The 27576-nt window shown below is 42.1% G+C and overlaps 1 protein-coding gene across 1 annotated transcript in view; it reads left to right on the forward strand.

The window, feature by feature from the left end:
- The window catches only part of TRPC7 (transient receptor potential cation channel subfamily C member 7), a 133941-nt gene that overhangs the window by 54084 nt on the left and 52281 nt on the right, over nt 1–27576 (forward strand). Inside the window, exon 3 of the mRNA XM_070933895.1 lies at nt 19680–19844. Coding sequence (XP_070789996.1) covers nt 19680–19844 — 165 coding nt within the window. The remainder of the gene's footprint in view (nt 1–19679; nt 19845–27576) is intronic.

Consider the following 27576-nt stretch of genomic DNA (forward strand, 5'->3'; position numbering starts at 1 on the left):
CTGGATTTATGCAACCAACAGCTGATAGCTCTAAACCAAGGGTGCCAAATTTGTGGCATCATGGCAGCATCATGTGATGTATCATGACTTTTTTCCCCTTCGCTAAACCAGGCATGGGTGTGGTCAGCATGTGACGCATCTGGCTTGTGGACTGTGAGTTCGACAGCCCTGCTCTAAACAAAGTGCATGGTGCTGGACATATTTCTTAAAGTTTGATGATTAGCCAGTTAGTGATTAACTATTGTTCATTATGGGAAATCTTCGTATAAATAGAATCCTGCATTTTTCACCACACCAAGTATCTTCAGTGGACTGTGGAATTGAGGGGATGGTTGCAACTTATCCTTTACCCTCCAAGGGTCTGCAACAGCTGGCAGACCTGTGGGCTCCCACAGAGCAAACTGAATCCAAGAAGGGGAGGCTGCAAATTGACAGAACTAAGCAGAGGAAAATAATAAATTGATTGCTTCAAAGTAGGAAAAGCTTGTCAGAGCATTTTAAACAGTTTAATCATGGATACATGATTTGCAAATTGATCGCTTCTTTTTTCTGAGCCTGATTTCTTTCTTCTGATTAATTATTTGTACAATATACTATGATTATGGATATTGGTTTACTGGAAGCAAACTCGGAAAGTGCTCCCAATTTTATAGTTAACAGCTGTTCCCTCCTTTCCTTCTAACTCTCTCCACCTGCTTATTGCTGCCTTAGCAGCTGTGCCCAGACTTTCTCTTCCAATTATCAAAGCAATTCATTCCAACTCTTGCACTGCAAGCTCCTTCATTTTAATTATCCTTTAGAGACCCTGGATAGATCCAACGGCAATGTTTTAAAATAGGCCAGGCAGGAGAATTATATTCTTGATTTCTAACTGTATTTATTTCACTAATGTCCCAGTGTAATTTTTTTGCAAAAAGAATTGTAGCTTGGTAATCAAGCCCCTGCTTTAAATACCAAACTTTCCTTTAGCATTTCCAATTAAAGGACCAGGGAACTGAAGTGAAGTATTTGTGGTCCTCCTGAGTCAGCTTCTTTTTAAAGGAAGTATGGTAGCTTGCAGTTTCAGAGCTTCTGGCAGCTCATAAATCCTTATGTTGTATCCACCAGGCTCCTTTCAGAATACTGAATGCAGATTCAGTCCTCATATGCTATTCCAATCTGCTACCAAAATTACAGGTTGCCTTTGACTTATGACTGCTATTGAGCCCGGAATTACAGTTATAAATCATTGTGGCTGTAAATCAAGGCATCACATGACCAGATCCAATTTTTCAACATTAGTATCGGCAGTCATTAAGCAAACACTGCAGTCATTAAGTGAATTAATTTTCCTCAATGGGCGCTTTTTGTTTGAAACTGGAAGTGAATGCCAGAAACCAGCAAAAAATGTTGCAAACTGCAGTTGTGTGACTGTGGGATATTGCAAATGACCATAAAGGTGAGCCACAGGCCAAGTCCCTAAAATATAACCATGTGACTGTAGGGCAGTGTATGTGCAGCAGTCATAACTTTGAAAATGGGTCATCAGTAGCTTTTGGGTGTGTGGGTGGTCATAACTTTGAATGGTTGCTAACTGACCAAGTTGTAAGTCGAGGATTTGCAGTATAATTATACATCTTTTTCTGATGATCGTTCAGTTAGCATATGGAGTTTTCATACAGTTTGGAACAGGGTTAGTGCACTTCTCTCTTGTTGGCTGGGCTTTAGAATTTAGCATTTACCATATTTTTGGGAGTATAAGACGCAGTGGAATATAAGACGCACCTACCTTTTTTGGTGAAGAAAAGAAGAAAAAGAAATCTCCCTCTGCCTCTGCCTCTGAGCAATTTTGCCTCGTTGCAGCAAACAGCAAACAGCCTGCTTTACTTTCATTTTCATTTTCAGCATAGCTTGATTAGTACTAGGAAAAAAAATCTGCTCCAGCAATTTACCTCTTTGCAGCAAGCAGCACAGCCCTGCACAAAACAGCTGAGAGCAAATCAACTGAGAGTCGGGAGGCCGATCCAATCAACTTGTGCTAATTAGCCTGTGCTGAAGCTGAAAGGAGCTGTTTTTTCTTGCTGTTTGCTTGCAAGGAGGTAACTGCTGCGAGGCAGAGGCCAAAGGGTGGGGGGCAGTGGGTTGGCGGGACTACATTCTGTGTATAAGACGCACCTAAATTTTCACCCCCTTTTAGGGGGGGGAAAGGTGCGTCTTATACTCCGAAAAATACATTCAGAATAACAAAGGAATGTTAAGACAGCCAGTGTAGAGAATAAAATAGATTCAAATAGAAAACGTGAGCTATGCATACCACTTGTTAAAGCTGGAACACAACCATGCAATATACTGAGTTGAATGGGTGATACGGTCTTATTTGCATATCACTGAAGGGTGAGTTACTGTTTTTAAAACTCCCTCCCCAACATTTTTCCTGAGTTAGCATTGCCATTTAAAAACACCAGGGATTGCCACTGCTCATTAAACATCAAAACTAGCTTCTTTAAAAGCTCATTGGCAGACCATCAAAGAAAAAAATACAAATTAGAAGCCTAAGTATAATCTTCTGCCCACATTATCCATGCTATCCTCCACATTATAACAAAATTAGAACTGTCTCCTAATACTTTTACACACACAAAAAGAGGTTTAAAATGATGGTGGCTCAACAGGCCAAGATTGTGAGACTGATATTGCTCATTGTGCTGAGCAACATGAATAAGGGCACCATGGAGAAGTGTGCATTTTCTACTGTTCATGAAAATAGGCTTCTGGATTACTTGGTAAGCTTTTCAAAGAGATGAAAAATTAAGCAGAATATTGCTTTCCAGCTTCTGGCAATCTGTATGTTTCTTATCAAGTTGTTTCAGGTAGGGGTTGGGTCAAAGGTCGTTTCTGTATAATTTGAAGACTAAGATAAAAATTATATATCTAAACCACATTATCGTATCCATTTTCTACCTGCCCACATTCTAATTCATTTAATTCATGTATTCCTTTTAATGCATAGGACTTGGAAAGTGGGTGGTGAGAAATTACTTGTGACAAATATAATGGAAGGGAAAATCAATGGACAGAATGGGACCATACATCTCAAAGATTCCTTGGGCTACAACAGAAATAAAAACAGTAAGATCAACAGCAAAACATAGGCTGCAATTCAGCCCATTGCCCTATGCTGTCATTTTTTAAAAAACAGTAAATATAGTTAAATTATCTGCCATCCCATGAAACATTGTTTGGCTTCACACACTGCACTATATCAATGTTCATGGTCTACAAACAGCAACGGCTGAATTCCCACATGTCCTACTCTAGATTGAGTGGCAATGAGCTCATATAATATATGATATGATAATATTAGAATGGAATGGCTTGTCTTCAGAAGTTGTGAGTGCTCCATCAGTGAAGGATTTCAAAAAGAGACTGGACAACCATTTTTTTTTCCTGAAATGGTATAGGGTCCCCTGCTCGAGCAGGGGGTTGAATTAGAAGACTTCCAAGTTCTCTTCAAACTCTGTTATTCTATGTTCTGTGTTCTATTTTCTAGAACACGGGTGTCAAACCCATGGCATCATATTGCTGTCACGTGATGTTTAGTGACATTTTTTTTCCCTTTGCAGAGCTGGGGTGGGCATGGCCTGCATGTGACACATCCGGCCGACGGGTTGCCAGTTTGACACCCCTGTTCTAGAGGAGAGCGAATGTCAATTAGGGAGAGAAAGATCAGCAAAGTAGAATCTCTTCTCTGTAACTTATTTTTGTGGCTTAAATATAGCCCAGAAGAGCAGATTGGTTGAAGTCCAGAAGCTTAGTGTCAAAAGTATCCTACAGTATTCATTCCAGGGTTTGTAAGCTGAAGATCTAAAGATAAAGAAGTCGGGAAACCAGGAATGATAGAAGCAGTGTCTGGGAGTGAGGAGGATTTAAAAAAAAACAAAAAAACCCACAATGGTTATGGCAGCACATCAATGTTTTGCTCCTTTTATACATACATTTCAATGTTTTGCTCCTTTTATACATACATTTCAATGTTTTGCTCCTTTTATACATAGATAGATACTCTCATATCTATCAGACTTCCCACTGATATGTGCCAACAAGCTAGTTTTCCATAATCCATTCATGTGTCCTAATCATGCAATTTTAAAAAGCCTCCATCTATGCTGAAATAATCATTATAGCAACAAAAGAATAATCTCTGGAAGGTATTAATGGGCTAAGAAACAATGGGCTGCAGATGAGCTGTTTGCAACAGTAGGTGCTACTTTTACTGATTTAATCAACCTGCTTTTTTCACCTTCTGCTTAAAACTGGTGAGGTGGTTTTTTGAATATGGAGCATTTTATGGATATCTCTAAATATAGAGAAAAAGGTGAATCGGACTTTATTTGTCTTCTTGCAGTTTATTTGGCTCAACAGGAGTTTACCATGATTGTCATTAAAGATGGGTTGCTAGTGAAAGCAATCCTTCAGAAAATTTGTCATCTGTACTTGTTTTGCTTTTCAGGAGCTGTTAATACTAAACGAAACTTAGAAAAACATGTTTTACTTGATGTGCTCATAAGGCTAACATTCATCTTCTGACAGCCATATGTCATGGCTTTAAATTGTAATACTGTGTGTTTCTGGCTAGGTTTCACATGATCTAAGGGTTTCACCCAGATGTGAAAAAGCTCTTTCTTTCTTTTTTTTATGAATGATGTTATTTCATGGAAGTAGAAAAAAGCCAGTTGAATAGCTAAACTGTTCACATGGAGTCTTCTCATCTACCATCATTGCATTGGAATGGGTCTATGTGACTACAGGGTAATAACCCCTTATGTAATGAAGACCTGAAAGGGGCAGATCATCGTGGAGAAGATCTATCTATGTGGTCTGGGTGTAAAGAGTCTACAATGACTTCATGGTACATAATAAAAAAAAACATGCTAATTGTTTTTTTAAATTATTTTTTTTACTACTAGTTCTGTGGGCATGGCTTGGGGGATGTGGCATGGCTTGGAGGGCATGGCTTGAGGGCATGGCAGGGGAAGAATATTGTAAAATCTCTATTCCCCCCCCCCCAAATCCAGGGGAAGGTTACTGCAAAATCCCCATTTCCTCCCGATCAGCTGGGACTCGAGAGGCAGAGAATAGATGGGGGCGGGGCCAGTCAGAATTTTTACTACCGGTTCTCCAAACTACTCAACATTTCTGCTACTGGTCCTCCAGAACTGGTCAGAACCTGCTGAAACTCACCTCTGCCTCCCACCCATGTATTTGTTTCTCTAAGATTTCTTTGGGACAAGATTTTTTTCAAGCTTTTAAATCTGCAATCTTATTAAAACGAGTGGTATTTCTTTTATGTAGTAGTTTATTAGGATCTGCAGTGTAACTGATGAACTTGCCAATAAGAGTTTTTGGCTAAGCTTTGCAGGTAGCCTTCATTATTGACTGGTTACTTAATGATTGTTCAGAATTACAGCAGCCTCAAAAAGGGAGCTTTATATAAGGCATTTGTGACCATCGTAAAATATAGTGCCATCTCCCCTGTGACCACATGACCGTACCTAGGGTGCTTGGCAACTGGTATGCATTTATGACTAGTTACAGCATTCCATGGGCACATGACTGTGATTTGCTGCATTTTTTGCCATTTTTCCAGCAGAAAACAGCAAAAAATACCTATTGGATATGCTGGATTTGCTCAACGACCACATGGTTTGCATAACGGCTGTGGTGACTCACTTTACAACAATAATAAAATTATCATAAAGTAGAGTTAGGTCACATGGTGATACCTTCAATGACCACTCCAACTTACAACTAAAACCCCAGGCCCAATTATGCTGATAAATTGAATCTAGCTTGCTGTTTATTACTGATTTTTTTTAAAAAAGAAAACAGTGTTTGATCTAGTTGTTTAAACTTTACTATTGTGCAATTCACACTCACAGAATTGTTGTTTCGAGTTCATGGTTGTCCCTCTCCTTTTTTTCTTTTTTTTTTTTGTAAGTTTGTGTTTTATAAGTTGTGCAACTATAATTTTATCATTTTATAATAGAATGCAGGAACCCTTTCAGTGAAAGGAAGATTCACTGTATTAAAATAACAAATCGCATGTTAGCACTTTTTGGTCAGGTGAAAACTTCATTTCTTTAGAAAATGCAACTATGTTCACAGATTGTAGCTAAAAGCTACCTAACCATTTTTCTAGCTGTTAGAAACCTGTCATTCTGAATTTCCATGGAAACAGACCTGTTTAATATTCTAGGCAAGTCTATATTGATTCAAATCCTGCACTGTCCCATTCTTTTCATGGTTTCCTTTGATAATTGTCCTTATGGACCTCAGAGGCTTTTCAGTTTATCAACATTAATTTAAAAAAATACTAAATTTTTACCTACTTTTACCTGTTTTAACCTACTCTCCTGCCTATTTTGATGGATTTAATCTCAATCCAATATAGATTAACCACTCACTGAAGCCAACCCTTTAACATTATGCGAGTCTGGATTGGAACTCTATTATGTATCTTCCATGTTGGGTGGAAATGATGTCCACAATAGACTGCACCATCAATGTTGATTTTCAGTATTGAGAGTGAGTAAACTGCCTGTCTCACATTCCCATGTCTACCTGGTGATATCCAGCACTGAACTTTCTCCATCCAAAAACATCTGGAAGGGATGGTTATCACCTGGGCCCATAAAGGTATTCATGGAAAATATGCCTCCCTTCCACACAGACCTAGTCAGCACCAAGCATTAAGAAAATCCATGAAAACCTGGCTTTTTCAGAAAGCTTTAGAGTGGGGGTGATTGAAAATTGCATTTTTCTCTGGAGTCACTTTTATGACTGAAGCAACATATAAGCCTGAGAAAATGATTAATAAATCTGGGATTTGAACACCAAGTCTTTTTTTAACTTCTTTATCACCTATCTCTAGGGCATGATGAGCTAAGGATCAGAGAGCAAATATCATTTTTAGTTCTTCCTTGTCATTATTGTTTTAAAATAAATCTGCTGTATAAACCTCCTTAAAGTCTGTTTTATTGGTGCTTTACAATTCACAGGTATGCTTCTATAACACTTTTAAACTCTTAGAGATAGTCCATGCCATGGTTTTGTGTACTCCCTTCCATGTCCCATGTTGGGCCTCTGTGTGAGGAATAAGACATGGTTGTCCTCAAAGAAAGAGGCAACATTTGTTGCTTGTCTTACTGGTTAAGACCTACCTTCAGCAGCCCTCTTAATTCTTTCTGACAACTCTTCTTTATGATGGAAGACAAAAAAAATGGCCAACTGACATTTCTGAAGCTACCCCTCCCAGTTTCTGTTGTCTTTAGGTATAGAGAAACCAGAACAGAATTCCATCAGTGTATTATGATGTAGTATGGCAGATGGATCTGGAGATTGTTAGTGAGTCTCAAAGGTGGTTCTAGACAAGGCACTTCTTCCTGCTAATCCCAATCTCAGCTCTGCTATCCTGTGCAAAGTTTTTTTTTGCTTGGTCCATTTTGACATCTTTCCTACAGTGATATTGGAGGGTAGATACCAAAAAATAAATTTTTATAAAGAGAATCTGTCCTTAGGATGCAGTAGGCCTGAACCCCTTACTCATAGGTTTTTTTTTGTCTCTTCCAAAACTTTATCTTTTAAAGTTTCTCATTAATAGAAGTCAATACCACTATAAGGTAAAGCTGTACGCCTTCTCTTGCAGAATCACAAGCAACTTGTTACAAACAGTATGCCTTAACTCAGGGGTCCTCAAACAACGGCCTGTGGGCCAAGTATGGCCCATTGACACAATGTATCCAGCCCGTGCAGTGGTGGGATTCAGCCCCACCCCCTGCCCTGCCCCCTCCGCCCCACCAGTCCCACCCACTCCTTGCATGGCTGGCTTTTCAGCTGAAGAGGTTGTAGGAAAAAAAATGCCTTTAAAAGCCTCTGGAGATTCCAGCTGAGTTGCCTGATCGTCAGAGGCTTTTAAAAGCATTTTTTTTCTGCAACCTCTTATGGTTGTAGAAAAAATGCTTTTAAAAGTAAAAAAAAACAAAGTGGGCCATGCCCACCCATCGCAACCCGATGGTATGGTAGGTGCGCTGCCGCCACCGCTGCCCGGGCAGGAGGGGAGAAAGAGAGATGGAGAGTAAGAGAGATGAAGGAGAGAAAGGGGGGGGGAGAAAAAAAGAGATGAGAGAGATGAAAGAGACACACAGAGATACCTGTATAAAAGAAAATATTGGGAGCCACAAAACCTGGATGGGAGCAAGTGATATGGAGTTGGCAATGACCACTCAGGTTTAAGATTGTGTTTAAGTGTTTACATGTGTTTAAGGTTGAGTGTTTAAAGTTGCAGACCCCTGACCTACCCCATCCAATCGCTTCACCCTGCAGCCAGCCCTGTAGGCCTGCGCCCGCCTCCCCCTGTAGGCCTACCTACCCCGGTTATATCACCTTGCCCTGCAGCTGGCCCCAATGCCCTCCTCGGACTTCCTCCGACCTCTCCAGTAGGTCATTTTTATTTAATTAATTTAATTAAATACTGTAATTGGCATAAATGATGACTGGTTAAAAGTTCGAGGACCTGTCAGAAATCACTTTTTTCAACCCTCTGGGTAGTCCCTATGCACATAGCCACGCCCACCCGGTCACATGACCAGCTAGCCACGCCCACCCAGTCACATGGGGGGCCCAGCCACACCCACCTAGCCAGTCAGGCCCCCCAACAGTCTGAGGGAGCCTGAAGTGGCCCCCTGTTCAAAAAGTTTGAGGACCCCTGCCTTAAGTTCTTGTTGGCTGCTATCTCAACTGGAATGAAAAAACTGGTTTCACCTTGATACTATTGATATCTTGGTACCAGTTCTTTGTTATTCTCTAGATTTAACTTCTTTTTTTCCATTTATGCTTTTCTTCTTTTTTTATTTTTTTGCATTATAATTCTATTTCATGGTATTTTATTCTTGTTGTTGTTGTTTACCTGTGGGTATTTTCTAATTTTTTTAAAAAAGCATCTGCTTCATGTATTTTGCCTTGTATTAATGATTCTGGTAAGAGAAAAGGAGTATGATGTGTTAGTAGTAAGTATATTTACACAGAGGAAGATTAGTCAATGAGCATACAGATGAAATAGCACTCATCCAGCGGACATTACGTTTCATTTCCTACCATAAACCATTAAGGGAAAAACATAATAGAGACTGCATAAGCAGCTAACCATTTCTTTCCCATATTTCAGTAGAGCTCGCTTTCCCAATCAGAATGAATAATTTGTGTCTATAATAACTGCTGACATTTGGAATTCTAATTTGAATGGCTCATACTAAATTTCTTTTTGCTATTATGCTTCTCATATGCATAATGAGTTTGTTTTATTGCTCCCTCTGAGGACCTGTGCATATAAAACCACTGCCTGAGCGATGGCCTTTCCTCCAAGAATGTGTGATTTATTTGACAGGCCCACTTCAAATTATTTACTAAGACAGTCACCTTCAAACTTTGTGCCAGCTTTTCTTGACCTAAGGCCCTAAACCTACCTGGTAAATCAGATAGTTATTGTCCAAACTTTCAATGACCTTTTCGACTGGGAAAGGGTGATTGGATAGTTGCTTACTTTTCACACTTTGGTTTTTCCACCCTAATCTAGTGTCATATAATCTCAATGGTCAGAATGTAACTATTGCACTTCAGCAGCCTGACCAAAAAAAAAAAAAATGACCTGTTGAATAACAGTGTCCCCTTCCAGTCAGCAGAAGTTTCAATGAGTGGAGTTTCTTCTTCTTTCTGCAACCTCCCTTGGCTTCCTGCAAATTCATTCCAAAAGATTAGAGAACATGGGTCTCAAGCAGCGTGGGGAATGGGGGAATTGACACAATCACTACCCAACCATTTTTGGTCACAGAAGATTCACCAGATCAAAGACTTTCCACTTTGCTTTAGTCCGAGCAAGACTCTAGCTGGGGGGTGGGGGTGTTTTAACAAGGGCTGGTTTTAACCTGCCAAGAAAGGTCTTTAAGCACATGGGAATGTTAGCTACTAATTATTGAATTCATAAGAGAATAAAAGAAGCTCTTACATTTTCTCCACTTTGGGACTCAATACAATTTGGAGCAGCTAGGTTTCATTTTCAAAGGTTTCCCTGTAACCACTTGCACTGAAAAGCTTCATGCTGGGCAGAGAAAATGGCACTGGGTGATCAAAAACCTACTCAGCATGATTCTCTAGAATGAATCAAGGTAGGAATTTGGAAAGAAAACCACTGTTTTTAATGCACCTATATATTAAATTATGACAGATACAGAGATGTATCTTCCCATCTACTTGAAGTCACTCATCCAGGTGTCTATTTCAGGTAAAATAAAAGCATAGGAACAGTGGCCATGAAATCAGTGAAAGTCAACTGAGCTTGTCATGAAGCTAAAATTATGTATAAGAGATATATTTTAATTTTAAAAATTTTATGGGAACTTGAAGGATAGCACCAGATCCAGTACATAATTTATGCTGTGTGCCAAAGTTCAAAGTCACCTGCTTAATTTGGAAGGCAGAGGCACCTATTATGTTCTGGGTTCAAGCAGCCTTGGATGATTCTCTAATAGTTGAGTCCTACGTAGAGTGTTAAAAGCAATAACCTACATCTTGTTGTATGATTGAAATTCCATGATGAATGTTTTCTCAAATAGCTTAGGGTGGTAGTCATTGTCATTTACCCAACTAAAATAGCTTGAAGTTTCTGTCAAGGATCTGAATATTAGATGCATTAGTTATGACAGGAACATCCAGCAGTTTAAAGAAGTCCTTTCAGAAACTGAGCATATTGTTTGGCTATGTTAATTTTCCATTGTCATAAAACATAAAGATAAAAACCATTTTGGAGAAGTGGAGGACATTTTGGGGGCCAGTGACAAAAATGTTTGACTCTGAAAACCTAAGTTCAAGGACATCCTCAGAGATAATTCACTGGTAACTTTGGACCAATCACTATGTCTCAGCTTAATTTACCTCACAGGCTTGTGATGGGGATAAAATTGCAGGTGGGGTACTATATTGCAGGGGTCTCCAACCTTGGCAACTTTAAGACTTGTGGACTTCAACTCCCAGAATTCCTCAGTCAGCAAAGCTGAGTCAGCAAAGCAAAGCTAGCTGAGGAATTCTGGGAGTTGAAGTCCACAAGTCTTAAAGTTGCCAAGGTTGGAGACCCCTGCTATATTGAACATAAATGTAACAACTAGAAAGACGCTGGGGAAAGCAAGCATTTCTGGACAATCTGAGAAATTCAACTCCTTCACAAAAAACATATCAGGTCTTAAGACAGCCATAGAACAAAATGAGTTGAAGGCTGCAGGGCATTGTTGTTTCCTTTTTGCCATCGCTTGCCAGGAGGGGGAGGCGGGGGGGGTCGCACAACCCCCCCCCCATGCTCCTGGCACATGATGGTCTAGTAGGCCCGTTTTTCTTTCTTACCTGATTCCAGATCCTCTCTATTTATCTGGGAAGGGCAAAAACAGCCTTTCTCACTCTCTCAGAGGCCCTCCAAAGGCCTGAAATGGCCCATTTCCCAACTCCCGGTGGGACAGGAAGTGACATTTTTTGTTGTCCCCAGCCTCCAGAGCCTCTCTAGGAGTCTCTAGGAGCCTCTCTAGGAGTCTCTAGGAGCCTCTCTAAGAATCTCTGGCGGCTGGGGACAGCAAAAAAGTCAGTTCTTGTCCCACTGGGAGTTGGGAAATGGGCCCTTTCAGCCTCCGTAGGGCTTCCAAGGGAGTGGGAAATGCTGTTTTTGCCCTTCCCAGATAAATAGAGAGGATCTGGAGCCAGGTAAGAAAGAAAAACGGCCTTCCCCACCCCCCCAGGCCTTCCAGAGGCAGGAAACAGCCTGTTTCCCTACTTCTGGTGGGCCCAGAGGCCCAAAATTCAGCTGGCCGGCACATGCATGCACCCCAGAGCTGAGCTGGCGTGCCCACTAATATGGCTCTGCGTGCCATAGGTTCGCCATCACGGTCCTAGAGCATAGTTTGCCAACTCTCACTCACTCAAATCCGGGATGAGCATGACTGCTGGAGATCGTTATGCACATCGCAACTTAATGCTACCAAGTTGGCACTGCTAATTGCTCACCTGCTCCACATCTGCTCCACCTCCATGACCCAAAGGGAGCTCACCAGCAAGCAAATAAAAGTGGGAAAGTAGTTGTCACTGTCTTCCCATTCACACTTTATCTTGGGTTGGAAGTATGGATGGATTTGGAGCCAGGAGGAAAATAGCTAATTGACAGAAAGGTGTGTATCACTGCAGTCACCTTGACCGAGTCAAGCCTGCTTCTCCAAACCTAAAAGCAACAAATAAGAAATAAACATGCTCAATTATATTTAGATGGTATCCTTGATTTTATTTTGAGAAATGTACTACATGTAAGTTGCAACTGAGTTAGAAACGGAATGGATTTTTCTTTCTCTATTTAGTTTGAAGCCAATAGATCCCCAATGGCAGCATCCATTCATCACCTACACCTCCACTATAGATGTCAAGTGCATCTTTTTCTATGCTAACTAATTGGTGCTCTCAAGAGTCTGACTCCAGCTTTCTCCAGCTGGCAGCATAGTTCTTAATTCATCATAAAAGACAAAGTACTTTCCTGAATCTCAGATCTCAGTTTAATTAATAGTAAAGGTGTAAAGTGGGTTTGGGATAAAAAAAATTAATAACTTTCCTATATATTTCAGTACACAGTTAGTCCAGAAACACCTTCCTCCCCAGTGGTGGGTTTCAAAATTTTTTACTACCGGTTCTGTGGGTGTGGCTTGGTGGGAGTGGCATGGCTTGGTGGGTGTAGCTTGGTGGGCATGGCAGGCGTAGGATACTGTAAAATCTCCATTCCTATCCCACTCCAGGTGAAGGATGCTGTAAAATCACCATTCTCTCCCCAATCCAGGGGAAGGTTACTGAAAAATCCCCATTTCCTCCTAATCAGCTGGGACCTGGGAGGCAGAGAACAGATGGGGGTGGGGCCAGTCAGAATTTTTACTACTGGTTCTCCAGAACTGGTCAGAATCTGCGGAAACCCACCTCTGTTCCTTCCCCCTCCTCCATTCTCATGATTCCATTCTTAAAGCTTGGCAAGAGATTCCAAACAGATTGCTGTCTGCCCCATTAAATTGAAAATTTCACTACATTGGTCATGGAGTGATAATGATTGCAAGAACTACCAGAAAGCTTTTACCTTCTTCCCTTGTCTTCCTAATCCCCGGATGATTGCCTCGTTTATTAGAATAGGTTTGCTTATCCTCATTTTCACGAAAGAATGATAGGAGCAGGTAGCTCAAAAGTGAAGAAATGATACACATACTAAAACAGTGGTGGCGAACCTTTTACTCACCGAGTGCCAAACAGGTATGTGCTTCACGCACTTCACGCACTTCATGCATGCATTTTCCATCCGCACTAACATGCGGCTCCTCCCCATGCACTGTGCATGCAACCGCACCATCTGCACATGCGCACAACTTTTGCACACGCCCCATCTTGTGCTGTGTGCGATCACACCATCTGCGCATGTGCAAAGCTTTCATGCGCCCCTACCTTGTGCTGTATGCGCAACCACACCATCAGTGCATGTGCAGTTTTTACATGCGCGCCCCCATGCACTGCACACACAATTGCACCATCTGTGCATGCACATGGTTTTTGCACATGCAATGCATGTACTCTAATGCTGTGTGTGCAAGTGTGCGCTGTGCACCAGTACTTTCACACGCATGTGCAAATGCGCACGCATGCGCAGGAGAGCTCCGAAGACCAGCTGGATCTCCTAAATTGCACGCATTTGCACCGGAGGCCCAAACACCAGCTGGGGCATGTGTGCATGCGCAGCTGCAGGTTAGTTGGGTGACAGCTTGCATGCCTGGAAAAATGGTTCTGTGTGCCACTTCCAGCACGCGTGCCATAGGTTCGCCATCGCGGTACTAAAATAATGCAGTTCACCATACTGCACCTTTATGGTACAGAAGCATCATAACACTGACCAGGTAGTAATGCTCTTTTTTAAACAGTCAATGTATTGTGCAAATATAATTCAAGAATATTATTTATATACTGAAAATATACATACATAAATACTAATGATAATGGTATAAAAGATGCATATGGAAAAAAGAGGTCACACCATCTCTTTTGTTCAAGTGCAAGAGATCTGGTGTGCAATCAGAGTTCTGTACCATAAAGTTATGTTCTTTCACATTTGCTTTTTTTAACAGCAGAACAAATAGCAATGTTGTAAAAAAAACAACAGCCCGAGCACCCATATTCAATCAGAAGTTCTATCTCTTTATCTCAACGCTGATTCTTCTTGTAGAACATAGAGTTGCCTCAAACCACGAGATGAGTGGGAAACAAATTTAATAATAATAAATAAAAATAGAAAAATTGCCTAAAAGAAGATTTTACAATCCTTCTAGTACAGCCTCCTGTTAAATAGACAGAAATCATCAGCTACTAAAAGGTGTGGAGAAAAAAAAAAGACTAGTCCTTGAAGAACTGGTTCCACTGAACTTGCAGTTTAGAATATTATTTGAAACCTAAAAAAAAAAAAAAAAAAAGCAATGTTCAAAAGTTGATCTTCACGGCATGGATGAATGCTTGGCCCAAGCTCATTTTACATCTAGCTCATTCTTTCTTTCCAATGTTTTTAAGCACAATTTATATATTTTAAAAACATATTCTGTGCCATTGTCACATTGTAAATATAGAAGTGTCAAGCAGGCTTCTAATGTAACCTTCCTTCAGAGTTAATGTGTACAAGAGAGTAAAAAGTCACTTTGGTATTCAATTTAAAGTATGCTTCTTAGACAAATATTTAATATGAAGAATAGTGTTGGCACAGGGTTATGATCAGTAGCACAGCGTTATAGTTCAGAGCTGTTCAAGTCACAGTCCTTATATAGCAAAGAAGGTGGCACTGTCTACAGCTAACACAAGAATCATCATTAGATGCAACTCAGAACTACCCATCGTGGATATCCTCAAAGCACAGGATATGTGCATGGCAAAAGAGGGAAGAAGCCTCCTCAGATATAACATCCTCATGGCACTGTCTCTTCCACTAAGCCATATGTATCATTACAACTGCACACACTTCTTAGCATAAAGGTAAAGGTAAAGGTTCCCCTCACACATAGCTAGTCGTTTCAGACTCTAGGAGGCGGTGCTCATCTCTGTTTCAAAGCCGAATAGCCAGCGCTGTCTGAAGATATCTCCGTGGTCATGTGGCCAGCATGACTAAACGCCAAAGACACACAGAACGCTGTTACCTTCCCACCAAAGGTGGTCCCTATTCTACTTCTACTTGCAATTTTTATGTGCTTTCAAACTGCTAGGTTGGCAGAAGCTGGGACAAATAATGGGAGCTCAGCCGGTTACATGCCACTAGGGATCTGAACTGCTGAACTGCCGACCTTTTGATCGACAAGCTCAGCATCTTAGCCACAGAGCATCCCAGTGTCTTCTTAGCATATCTGATGCTTCATGGGGAAGGAACATGCTGACCTTCATGGTCCATCTTAAGTAGTAGATTAAGGGAGAGAATTAAATACTACAGATTGATCAAATACTACGGATTGAAAGTAAACGCTGTCAGCGACTTGATATTTCTTAAAGTACTGTATTGCCTTGGACTCTAAAGTCAGTGTCATAAATCTGTCAGGCAAAAATACTGTTGTAAATAAAGTCTGAGTTCAGATGAAATAAAATTCTTACTGGTAATTTATAGAACAGGACAATGTTTGATATCACAATTTAGCAAGGGCTCAGGTTTTGGGGAAAACTTCAGAGCAAAGACTTAATATGAAGTGCTTACATTTTAGGTCAAAGGCCAAGCCTTGCAATATTGGAAGGTTGACCCTGTCCAAAACTGCATTTCTCAGGGCCATAAATATTAAAAGTTGTCAACCTCAGCCAAATACAATTGTCACCAATCAGTCCAACTTTCCAGCACAATGTTGTTCTTTAAATAGAGCTGGTTATGCCAGGTGTTTCTCACATATGAGTATGGGGGTGTCATTATCAACGTGTGGGTGTGTGGGTGTCTGTCTGTCTGTCTGTCCCAAAACTGCTTTTTCAAGAGGCAACTGGAATTTTTGGTTTTTCTTTTGAAGACGTTTCACTTCTCATCCAAGAAGCTGAAGAAGAAGCATGACTTGGATGACTGAGAATCTCCATAGACATCTGTCTGTCTGTCAGTCTGTCTGTCTGACTGACTGACTGACTGACTGACTGACTGGACTATCTGTAATACATCTTTTATTAAATATTTTGTTTCTGGCCTTAGGGCTGTAATAAAATTTGATCTGAATTTAATCTAATCTGTGTAACAAAAACATTTCTGCTCCCACTCTATCCTAGGCTGTCTGAGTCTCTACCTGAGTAATGGTGGTCTTCTTGCAGAATGGGTGGACATTCTCCAATTTAAGATCTAAGTCACAATGACTGAGGTCAAGATTGGTGGACTTTGATTATCTCTCCATTGTTTCTTGGACCAAGGCTCTTTGATGTTCTTCCTTGCCTGAGGATGAGTTCTCAGCCAGGAGAATCTCTTCACATTTTAAGCCTAGTGTTAAAGGCAAAGTCAGCTGTGGGAAAAGCCACTATCTGCCCTTATGCTGTGCAATTATAATTATGCCTACTTCTAAGATAACTTATCATTGTGACTTTGAGATCAATATCCAAAACTCCCTTGATGGCCATGCAGTGAAAAAAACACATAAATATTATTGTGTTATTTATTAACAATGGATTTACTATAAACACCACTGCAATCAATTCACAGCACCAAACTGCTTTTCTCCCAAATATTCAGAATCCTTTATATCATTTATATGGTGATGTATCATACCATCCCAGGGGCTTTTGTCTCTCAACATTTTTCTTTCAACTTTTCTTTTTATTTTATTTTCTCTTGAAGAGCCTTAATCTCTTTTCTTTTCCCACACATACAATAAACTATGATAATAACACTTCCTTTATCTCTGCTTTTCATTATCTCTATCTTTAATGCTGATGATTAACAATCAGCAGAACATTATATGCTGTGTTGGGAAGCAGCACTTCATGGGAAATCATGCAAAGAGAGATGCTTTTATTTTAGGGAATAAAATTCCTTTGTGAAGCTGCTGTAATTTTATCATTAGGAAGCCATAGGTTGATACCAAGCAATTAAGAATGTGAGAACACAAGCAGATCAAACCGAAAGCCTTTCTGTTCTAGCATTCCATTCTCAAATTGGCCAGCCAGATGTCTCATGTCATCGAAAGCTTAAGTGTAGGACATAAATTAAGTAGCACTTCTGAAACCCTTTCTCCAAAATTACTATTGGCAGGCATATATTACCAAGCATTGTGTGACAAGTGAGAACCTGATTTTGCTTAGTTCCTGCCTACCTAGCAGTTCAAAAGCATGCAAATGCAAGTAGATAAATAGGTACCACTACAGTGGGGAGGAAACAACACTCCACAATGTCATGCTGGCCTCATGACTATGGAAATATCTTTGGACAGCACTTGTTTCATGGCCTCAAAACGGAGATGAGCGCCACTCCCTACAATCTGTAATGACTAGTTGAGTAAAATCTGCATGGACTCCTTCTTAATCCCATTCACCAAAATTACTATTGGCAGACAGATATTATACGCAATATGTAATCGTGTCTGACTAGAAATCACTGGCTTTGTCAGAAGTCAGCTGGGAATGTCACAAATGGAAATCACATGACCCCAGGATGCTGCAAACATCATAAGTATATGCCAGTCACCAAGTGCCCAAATCCTGAACACATGACTGTAAAGATGTTGCAATGGTTGTAAGTACAAAGACCGGTTGTAAATCACTTTTTTGAATGCTATTGTAACTTTGAATGGTCACTAAGTGAATGGTTGTAAGTCAAGGTTTAACTGTATATGTTTTTCTTCAAAAATACTAAATATCTCTTCTATGTGTTTTATCCTCACAGTCAGATGATCTTTTTGTGGGCTATCAGATTTCTCTGTATACCTGTGGTCTATTTACACTTGACAATTAACCGCACAATCAAAAACTGCTAACTCCTAAGGATAATTCAATCAACAAGTAGCTCCCACCTATTCTTTGCCAACATTTATTTGTTTTTGTATTAATTTAACACATTTGTAGGCCACCCACTTTGAATGACTCCAGATGGCGTACAGATTCAAAACATAAAAATTCAATCAATATCAAAACCATATGCACACTGAACCCATATCTTCTCTTAACCCAAGTACTAGACGAAAAGCCAGATTTTTAGGGTTCATCTAAAAGAAAGAAGGGTAAGGACTGCTCATATCTCTGGGAGGATGCTATTCCAGTAGCAGGTAATACAGTGGATCAGGTGGCATTGCTTGATAGATGTGATCTGAACCATGCTGACTCTACCTACCACAGGATGGCCAGAGATCATAGGAGCAAGATGGTCCTACAGATAACACACCTTTATGCCATAAAAGTCTTTATAGGTGACAAGCAGCATCTTGAATTATACTTAGAAGCCTTATGGTACACACCATGAAGCAGAGGTGGTACATGGACGCATAGTAGCATGCCCATAATGACTGAAACAACCACATTCTGGACCATCTAAAACAGCCAAAGGTCTTCATGTTACAAAAGGCATGTTGACACTAGATCAATGCCATTTTTAATTCTTTCAAGCATTTATATATATATATATATATTTCAGTGCTTTTACTGTGTTGCACTAGTTTTGATTATACATTATATTTTCTTATTATGGCTATTATCACAGATACTGCTAATTTTATATTTACATTGTCATTTTTCTCTATACTCTTTTGACTTTGTTGTTGTTGTTGCTGATATGTATGTATGTATGTATGTATATGTATATGTATATATGTGTTTAGATTTGTGATTGTATCCAAGAAAACAATTGCAATTGGACCTTTTAAGTGAAGATAATTAGGAAAGTTTGAGTCAAGAATAGGCAGCAAAGCTGCATTTGGGAATAGAATCTACAGAAAATCCTACTCTACTTAATATCTTAGATGGGAACATGGTAAGAGATGGCAATTTAAAATGCTCAAGTTATTGATATATAGAGCTGAAGAAGAAGCTGAAGAAGTAAGTCTCCATTGACAGCAAGATTGAAAGATTAGAATTATTCCTTCCTTCCTGTCTATGGAGATTCTCAGTCATCAAGGTTATGGTTGTCCTAAAGGTGTTTTTTCAGGAGGCAACTGGACTTTCTTGTTTTTTCTTTGAAGACGTTTCACTTCTCATCCCCACCATCCAGTCAGAGCTGAAGAAGCTTCTTGGATGAGAAGCAAAACGTCTTCAAAGAAAAGACAAGAAAATCCAGTTGCCTCCTGAAAAAACACCTTGGGTATTCCTTCCTTCCTTCCTTCCTTCCTTCCTTCCTTCCTTCCTTCCTTCCTTCCTTCCTTCCTTCCTTCCTTCCTTCCTTCCTTCCTTCCTTCCTTCTCCCCGAAGATTGCTAAGGCTTACATATCAGTTTTGTTTGCACACATTTTGGAGACACTTAATGTTTTTCATGAAGCCTGTTTCTTCATCCTGTCATTTTGACGATCAACCATTTGTCTTATGTCTACTCCAGAGGCTGTGGGGGAGGGGGCACTGCTTACTTTCACAATTCTTCTCCTTTTCAAGCAATCCTTATCTTTATTTTCCTCTTGCAGTTTGTTGCCCATCCCAACTGTCAGCAACAATTGCTCACCATGTGGTATGAGAACCTCTCAGGCTTACGCCAGCAGTCAATTGCTGTGAAATTCTTGGCTGTCTTCGGAGTTTCCATAGGCCTTCCATTCCTCGCCATAGCATACTGGATAGCTCCCTGCAGTAAGGTACAGATTGGTTAAGGTGCATGTTTGTTTATCATTATTTATCTATATCCCTGGCTTGATGCAAATGACAAGATCTTCAGTTCAATCACAAATAAACATTGTTTTATTAGAAGGTGCAACAGGCTTTTCAGTGGGTGAGCACAGATTAGACACAAATTAAGCAACCGCAAAATAGTTTTAAAAAAATAAGTAAAGAGACAAAAATAGAAAAAGTAAAGGTGTGTGTGTGTGCTATTGCTAATTTTTTTATTTACTAGGCATCATGTGTGTAAGCAAATGTCTTTACAGGATTGAGAGGTGTTAACTGGGAAATCTTTAATTCAGTTCAAAGTTTTAAACAGATTTGAAGATTGAGAATTTCTCATTTAATTTCTGATTGTTTTCAGAGGGAGTACAGTAGAATTTGTAAAGAAGCCAAATCTTACAGTCAGAGCTCACGGTGCCAAATAGCTTGAACAATTGTTTTGAAGAAGGAAGAGCTGATTGAAACAACTAATATTCCAGTAAATCACTGGCTCTAATTTTCTATTTCTGCCACTAGCCTACCAAAGCATTTTAGAAAGTAAAGATATGTCATAAAGTGACACTATTTACATAAATAGTGAATTTTTCTGATCTTGCACGGTCATATTGCAAATCTGAGGCGAAGCTTTGTGGAGGCCTTTGAACTGGGGAGACATGTGTTCCATCTTGTGTATGTTAGAAAAAATATCCTAATTGCATCATTCTATGCTGGATTTCTGACTCATTCTAATCCAGTTCTCAGCCTTATTTTAAATGTACTATGAATGACAACTTAATGTTATCAAGGCTCCCCTATTTTGGTGTGTATCTGTGTGTGTCTTTGAGTTGTTGTTGATTCCATATGAGTGCTTGGACTAGCAATTTTCCTTCCATTTTTGAGACTTCAGAAGTGGTTTGCCATTGCCTGATTTCAGGACTTAGAGAGAGTTGCTGGCACCTCTTAAGTCACCCAGCTGACATTATGCCTATGGCAGAACTAGAACTCACATTTTCTAGCCTGGTGCCATAATTACTATACCAAATTGGTGCACACACACTTTTCCTCTTTTTTATCTTATTTCTAGGCTATAAAATTCTCCCTATGAGCACTACATTGCCATAGACAAGTACCTCTTTGGCTTCCAAAAGAGAATACAGAATAATAGGACAATAATTGCTAGGCCTAAAAAAATATAAGCCCTGATTCTAATGATCCTGGAGATTTCAGAGTCAAAAGGAACAAGGTACAATTTAGGCTTGCATGCCAAGATCTAAGACAACCGAAATTCAATTTGAGATGCTTCAAGATTAAATTAAAAAACATTCTTCCATAGGCTGTTTTGGAGAAGGAACAAATATCTATAACTGTTCTATTTGGAGGTAGAATTGGATGAAATTAACCAGGAAGGTAAACTCTTTAGAGCAGGAGTGTCAAACTCAATTTCATTGAGAGTTGAAATCATGAGGCTGCATCAGGGTTGTGTTTGACCTCAGGGAGTTGGGGGCATGGTCAGGGTGGGTGTGGCTAGCTTGACATCACTCGCTCCATTTTTGGCTGCAATGCCCTCCTGCAACCCTCTGCCAGCTAAAACAGAGCCCGGGGTGGCACACACAGCCCTCCCAGGCTCCATTTTCACTGGCAGAGGCACTGTGGGGCAGTCCTTCACTGATTCCTGGGCGGCTCATGGATCTTGAGTTTGACACTCCTGCTTTAGAGGGACTTAGCATTGCCCAATTTCAATAGGCTACCTTCTGTGGTTTGACTGTAATTTTTAAAACAATATTCCTGGTGCATCTCTTTTAAGACAGAGGTAGCAGGGATGTGATTTGGGTGGTATAGCAACCTCCATATTGTCTGCTAAAGAGCCTAGATTGTCTGAAATGAATTTACAATTATCTTAATTGATTTACATTAATGTTTACTGTTATGTATTGATACTTTTAAGCGGGAAGTTCAAACCTGCCTACGTTTCTGATTGGCTGACAGTCCCTCCTGGATTGTATATAAGGAGGGCTGCAGCCTCTGAGTTTTTGCTGAAGTCTCACTGTATATTAAAGAGCTGTTGTCACTTGCTTGGTTGTGCCTCTCGTTATTCCCGAACCACTTCATTGGCGACGAAGGTGGGATTGAGGGCACAAGAAGCGAACCAGTGAGACACGAGCTTCAGCTAGGCGACGAGGCGAACTACAGGAGGCATACCGAACATGTCTGCCTACGTTCCGCCCAAGCCTTTTGATCCGACCCACGAAAAATGGGTCTCGTACCTAACAAGGTTCGAATGCTTGCTCGAAGCCAGCGACATGCAGGGGCTCTCCGCTAATCGGAAGAGGGCCCTCTTCCTAAGCCACTGCGGACCCGATGTGTTCGAGATGGCAGAGTCACTGTGTGAGCCAACTCCGGTCCAGACCGTCTCCTGGGACACCCTGATGGCCACGCTCCGGGCTCACTACACTCCCGTACCCTCCAAGTTCATGCAACGATACCAACTCAAACAGCGCGTTCAGCGAGAGGGAGAACCGGTCAGCGCTTACATGGCCAGCCTAAAAAAAGCCGCGACCCATTGCGACTATAGATACTTGGACGATGCGTTGCTTGAGCAACTTATCTGTGGCGTTCGGGACATTAGGCTGCAACGGCGCCTGCTCGCCAAGCCTGATTTGACGCTTGCTGGAGCCCTAGACGAGGCCAGGGCTCATGAAGCCTCCACAAAAGCCGCAGAAACGCTGCAGCGTCCGCTGACCAGCAAAGACAACCCCAAGTCTGCCCCGGTGCACAGAGAAGACGCCGGATCCAGCTCGGAGTCCGAGTCAGATGAGGACGTCTTCCGAACGGAGCACCAGAGAAAAGACTCCGGCAGCCCTCGGCGGAGCTGCCCCAGCTGTGGAGGGCACCATGATAGACTGTCCTGCAAATACAGGGAGGCTATTTGCAGGCATTGCGGAAAAAAAGGGCACTTGGCGCGAGTCTGTAGAGCCATTCTGCCCAGAAAACACCAACCACGTGAGCGCCGCAGCCAACCAGAATCAATGCGCCAGAAACAGCCAACGAGAGAAAGCGGCGCGAAAAAACGGCGCGAATTTGAACCTCGAGACGGCCGCAGCATTCACATCGACCAGGCCAGCGCGGAAATCGAGGACAAAGTCAGCACGGTGGTCGAAATCAACAGCAAGCCATGCTCAATGGAGATAGACACCGGATCAGCTCTCTCCATAATGTCGTGGGCAACCCTAAAGACCCTCCTGCCATCGTTCCGGAAGGACCAGCTCTCCAAACAGAGACTGCGCATCCTAGACTACCAGGGGAACCGAGTCCCCCTCGAAGGCGTGGGCACGTTCCGAGTCACCTACGGAGACTACGAAAGAGACCTGCCACTGACCATCGTCACGAAGCAGCTTCCCAGCCTTCTCGGCATGGGGTGGTTCTGAGCCCTCGGCATGGGTTTCACCGGCGTCCACCAGATGCTCAAGTCATCATTAAAGGACAGTCTCCTGACCGAGTTCCAGGACGTTTTCGGAGACACGTTGGGCAAGTATGTGGGGACCCCTATCTCCCTTAATTTAGACCCCAACATAGCCCAAATAAGACTCAAGGCCAGACGGGTGCCTTTCGCATTGAAACCGAAGATCGATGCGGAACTGGACAAATTAATTAAACAAGGGGTGTTGGTTCCCGTTGACCATGCAAAGTGGGAAACCCCTATAGTGACCCCAGTAAAGTCTGATGGCTCAATTAGGATCTGCGCCGACTACAAGTGCACGATCAACAAGGCTTTGCAGCCGAGCGCCTATCCGGTGCCGATCGTGCATCATCTACTACACTCCCTGGGGCCCGGAAAAATTTTTGCCAAATTAGACCTGGCTCAGGCATATCAACAATTGCCAGTTGATGATGCCACAGCAGAGGCTCAAACAATTGTAACCCATAGGGGTGCATTTAAATGCACCAGGCTCCAGTTTGGGGTGAGCGTCGCACCCGGCCTATTTCAAAGCACCATGGAGTGCCTTCTGCAAGGGCTCCCCAGAGTGGTGCCCTATTTTGATGACGTTCTAGTCAACGCTCAAGATGAACGTCAGCTAGGGGACAGAGTAAGGAACGTCCTTTCTAGATTTAGGGAAGCGGAACTTAAACTAAAAAAGAACAAATGTATGATCGCTGTCCCCTCCGTTGAATTTTTGGGGTACAGGATGGACGGCACAGGCATCCACCCTACCGAAAGCAAGGTGAGAGCTATTAGAAGCGCACCTGCCCCCAAGACCAAAGCAGAGCTCCAAGCCTTCCTTGGACTGCTCAATTTCTATTCAATGTTCCTGAAAGACAAAGCTACCGTCGCAGATCCCCTACACAAACTATTGGGAAAGAATGTTCCATGGGTCGGGGGGAAACCACAAGCAGCCGCTTTTGAGGCAGTAAAGAAACTTCTATCGGAAGACAGTTTCCTAATCCAATACAATGCAGCGCTACCGCTTGTATTGGTTTGTGACGCCTCCCCCGTAGGAGTTGGTGCTGTCCTAGGCCATAGACTGCCGAACGGCCTAGAGGCGCCCATTGCGTTTTACTCTCGCACCCTGTCAAGCGCAGAGCGGAACTATAGTCAATTGGATAGAGAGGCTCTGGCTGCAATTGCGGGGGTTAAAAAGTTCCATGAATACCTCTATGGCCGGCAATTCGAACTTGTGACTGATCACCGGCCCCTGCTAGGACTTTTGGCAGGCGACAGGCCCACCCCTGCTGCTCTTTCCCCACGTTTGACTAGATGGGCTATTTTTCTTTCGGCCTACTCATACCAACTTGTACATCGACCTGGACGGACCCTGGGTCATGCGGATGCCCTCAGCCGCTGCCCCCTACCTGACTTACTGACCAACCCAACACCAGAGGCCTCCGTCCTTCTACTGGACTCAGTAACTTTGGGACCTATTTCCTCTGCCGAAGTGGCAAAAGTCTCAGCCAGGGACCCGATCATTCGCACTGTGATGGGGTGGGTGCTGAAAGGGTGGCCGGTCAAGGTGGACGGGGGAGACTACCATGGTTTTGTAAACAAACGAAACGAACTGTTTACGCAAGGTGGTTGTTTGTTGTGGGGTGACAGGGTGGTAGTGCCAACAAAGCTATGAACAAGGGTATTAGAATTGTTACACGAAGGGCATCCGGGCATTGTCAGGATGAAAAGTTTAGCCCGCAGTTATGTCTGGTGGCCCAACATGGACCAAGTTATCTCCGAGTGGGTGGGGAAGTGCAGACCCTGCCAGGAGTCTCGGCCTGATCCCCCGGTAGCGCCCATCCGAGAGTGGGAGAAACCAAAAGGGCCATGGGGGAAGAATCCATATTGATTTCACTGGCCCCTTCCACGGGCAAACATTTTTAATTGTGGTAGATGCCTTTTCAAAATGGCTTGAAATAATTCTAATGCCCTCTACCACAGCCAAGGCAGTCATTAAAGCTCTTCGGAAGCTATTTGCCACACATGGCCTACCGGATACTCTAGTATCTGACAACGGCCCTCAATTCACAGCAACCCTATTCGAGGGTTACTTGGCCGGACTGGGCATCCGCCATGCCCTATCAGCCCCGTTCCACCCGGCTTCTAACAGATTGGCCGAACGTTTTGTATGAACGGCCAAAGAGGCCCTATCCAGACTAGATAACGGGGACTGGCAGGCCAGGATAGACCAATTCTTAGCAGTCCAGCATGCCACACCATGCACAGCCACAGGGAGAAGCCCAGCAGAGCTCCTCATGGGCAGGAAGCTTTGGTGCATGTTAGATAGGCTTCACCCCAACTACTCGAACGAAAATTTCAAGGGAGAGACCTCTGGACTGAGACAGTTTCAAGTTGGGTCCCCGGTGTTCGCTCGCAATTATGCCAGCGGACCTCTATGGGTTGCAGGAACCATAGTGGGCATAACAGGCCCAAAATCTTACACGGTAGACGTAGGGGTAGACAGACTCTGGAAGCGTCACATAGACCAACTGAGAAAAAGGGTAGTCGGCGAAGCAAACATCAATTTAGACATCTCCGAGCCTAACTATAACAACTTTCCCAAAACAGCTAATTCAAGCCCGGGTTCGCGAGAATACTTAGCTGACAAGCCCTGGTTCCAGCGCTGCCCCAGCGAGTCGCCACTCCCAACCGGGGATAACCACGCCCCGGACAAAATCCAGGAGGTTCCATTGGCAGAGCCGGGAGAGACAGAAAGTCCCTCCGACCAGCTCAATGCCCCACCAAACACTGAACTGTGCAGGTCAACTAGGACGAGAACTCGGCCTGGGCACCTGCGAGACTTTGTGTGTACTTATGTAAATATTTGAATGTTAGTGCTTTCTGGGAAGGGAGGGGTGTTATGTATTGATACTTTTAAGCGGGAAGTTCTGATTGGCTGACAGTCCCTCCTGGATTGTATATAAGGAGGGCTGCAGCCTCTGAGTTTTTGCTGAAGTCTCACTGTATATTAAAGAGCTGTTGTCACTTGCTTGGTTGTGCCTCTCGTTATTCCCGAACCACTTCATTTACAATGGTTTAAAAATTTAAAAAAAATAAACTGTACTAAGGTAAAAAGGTAACAAAAAGAGATGAGAGGAAATTGGAAATAAACTTAGAAAGTATTTCTTCACAGAAAGAGTAGTGAAAGCTTGGAACCAACTTCCAGCTGAGGTAATTCATCAGCAGCCAAGTTTAAACATACTTAGGATAAACACATACCCATCATCAGCTTGCTGATAGTTTTTGTTAGTTAGCAGAGGCACACCACAAAGAAAGAAGCTGGCAGGAAAATGGGATTTACATAGCGTTGTTAAAAATAGTAGATGTTTAGTTCTGTGCTTGTTAGTCTGGCATCATCTCCTGGATTGTCCAGAGATTCATCCTGAAATATTAAATCATGCAGATTTTAAATATCAGATTCCACCTAAGAATTTGCAAAACGCTTAGAAAGGCTGCAGAATTCTTTGAAAGTTGCAGAATTGCTTTCCTTACTTTGAAGCTCAAATCTCCTTCAAAGGAGTGATTTCACCAAAGCTTCATCAAATTGTAGCACTCCTTCAAAGCTGGAGTTAGTTAACGGAAGTCGTAATAACCTTTGAACACATTAAAAAGCCATCCTCACAGACACCATCAGGCTTTTGAACTGACACTGTGTGACATTTAACTTTTTTCAAAGTTGTTCCTAAGCAACTGGTATTTCTGAAAGAAACTAAAATAGTTGGTTTCTCTCATTTTCTTTCTTTTGGATAAGGGAATTCCACCACCAGAAAAACAAATCTTCTTCTTTTTAGCATTCATTAAGACTTTTTATTCACAAAGCCTAACTTCTAAAACCTAACTGGAAGGGTAGAATACTGGCTCTATCAGTAAATAGCCTACATGCAATATCATACAAAATTTTAATTTTAACTTGGCTTTAATCCAGGTGGTAGAGATATTTCCAAAAGCTCTTCTTGCATGGCTTAGCTCTGGCTTTGGATCCTAGTAATCCTGCTTTTAAAAGGTAATAATTTTGCCAAATGTCCCTACTGTTATATAAACTAAGGCCAGCACAGCTACCTGTGCCTTTCTTCTGATGCTGAAGCACTTTCCACTAGAATATGGGTGTCAAACTCGCTGCCTCACATTACCGTCACATGATGTTTTGCAACATTTTCCCTTTCGCGGAGCTGGGGTGGGCGTGGCCTGTGCATGATGCATCCGGCCTGCAAGCCACTAGTTTGATATCCCTGCACTAGAAGAAGACT

This window comes from Pituophis catenifer, unplaced genomic scaffold (genome assembly GCF_029215685.1).
Source record: "Pituophis catenifer annectens isolate HBS135680 unplaced genomic scaffold, rPitCat1.0.hap2 SCAF_2, whole genome shotgun sequence".
NCBI lineage: Eukaryota > Metazoa > Chordata > Lepidosauria > Squamata > Colubridae > Pituophis > Pituophis catenifer.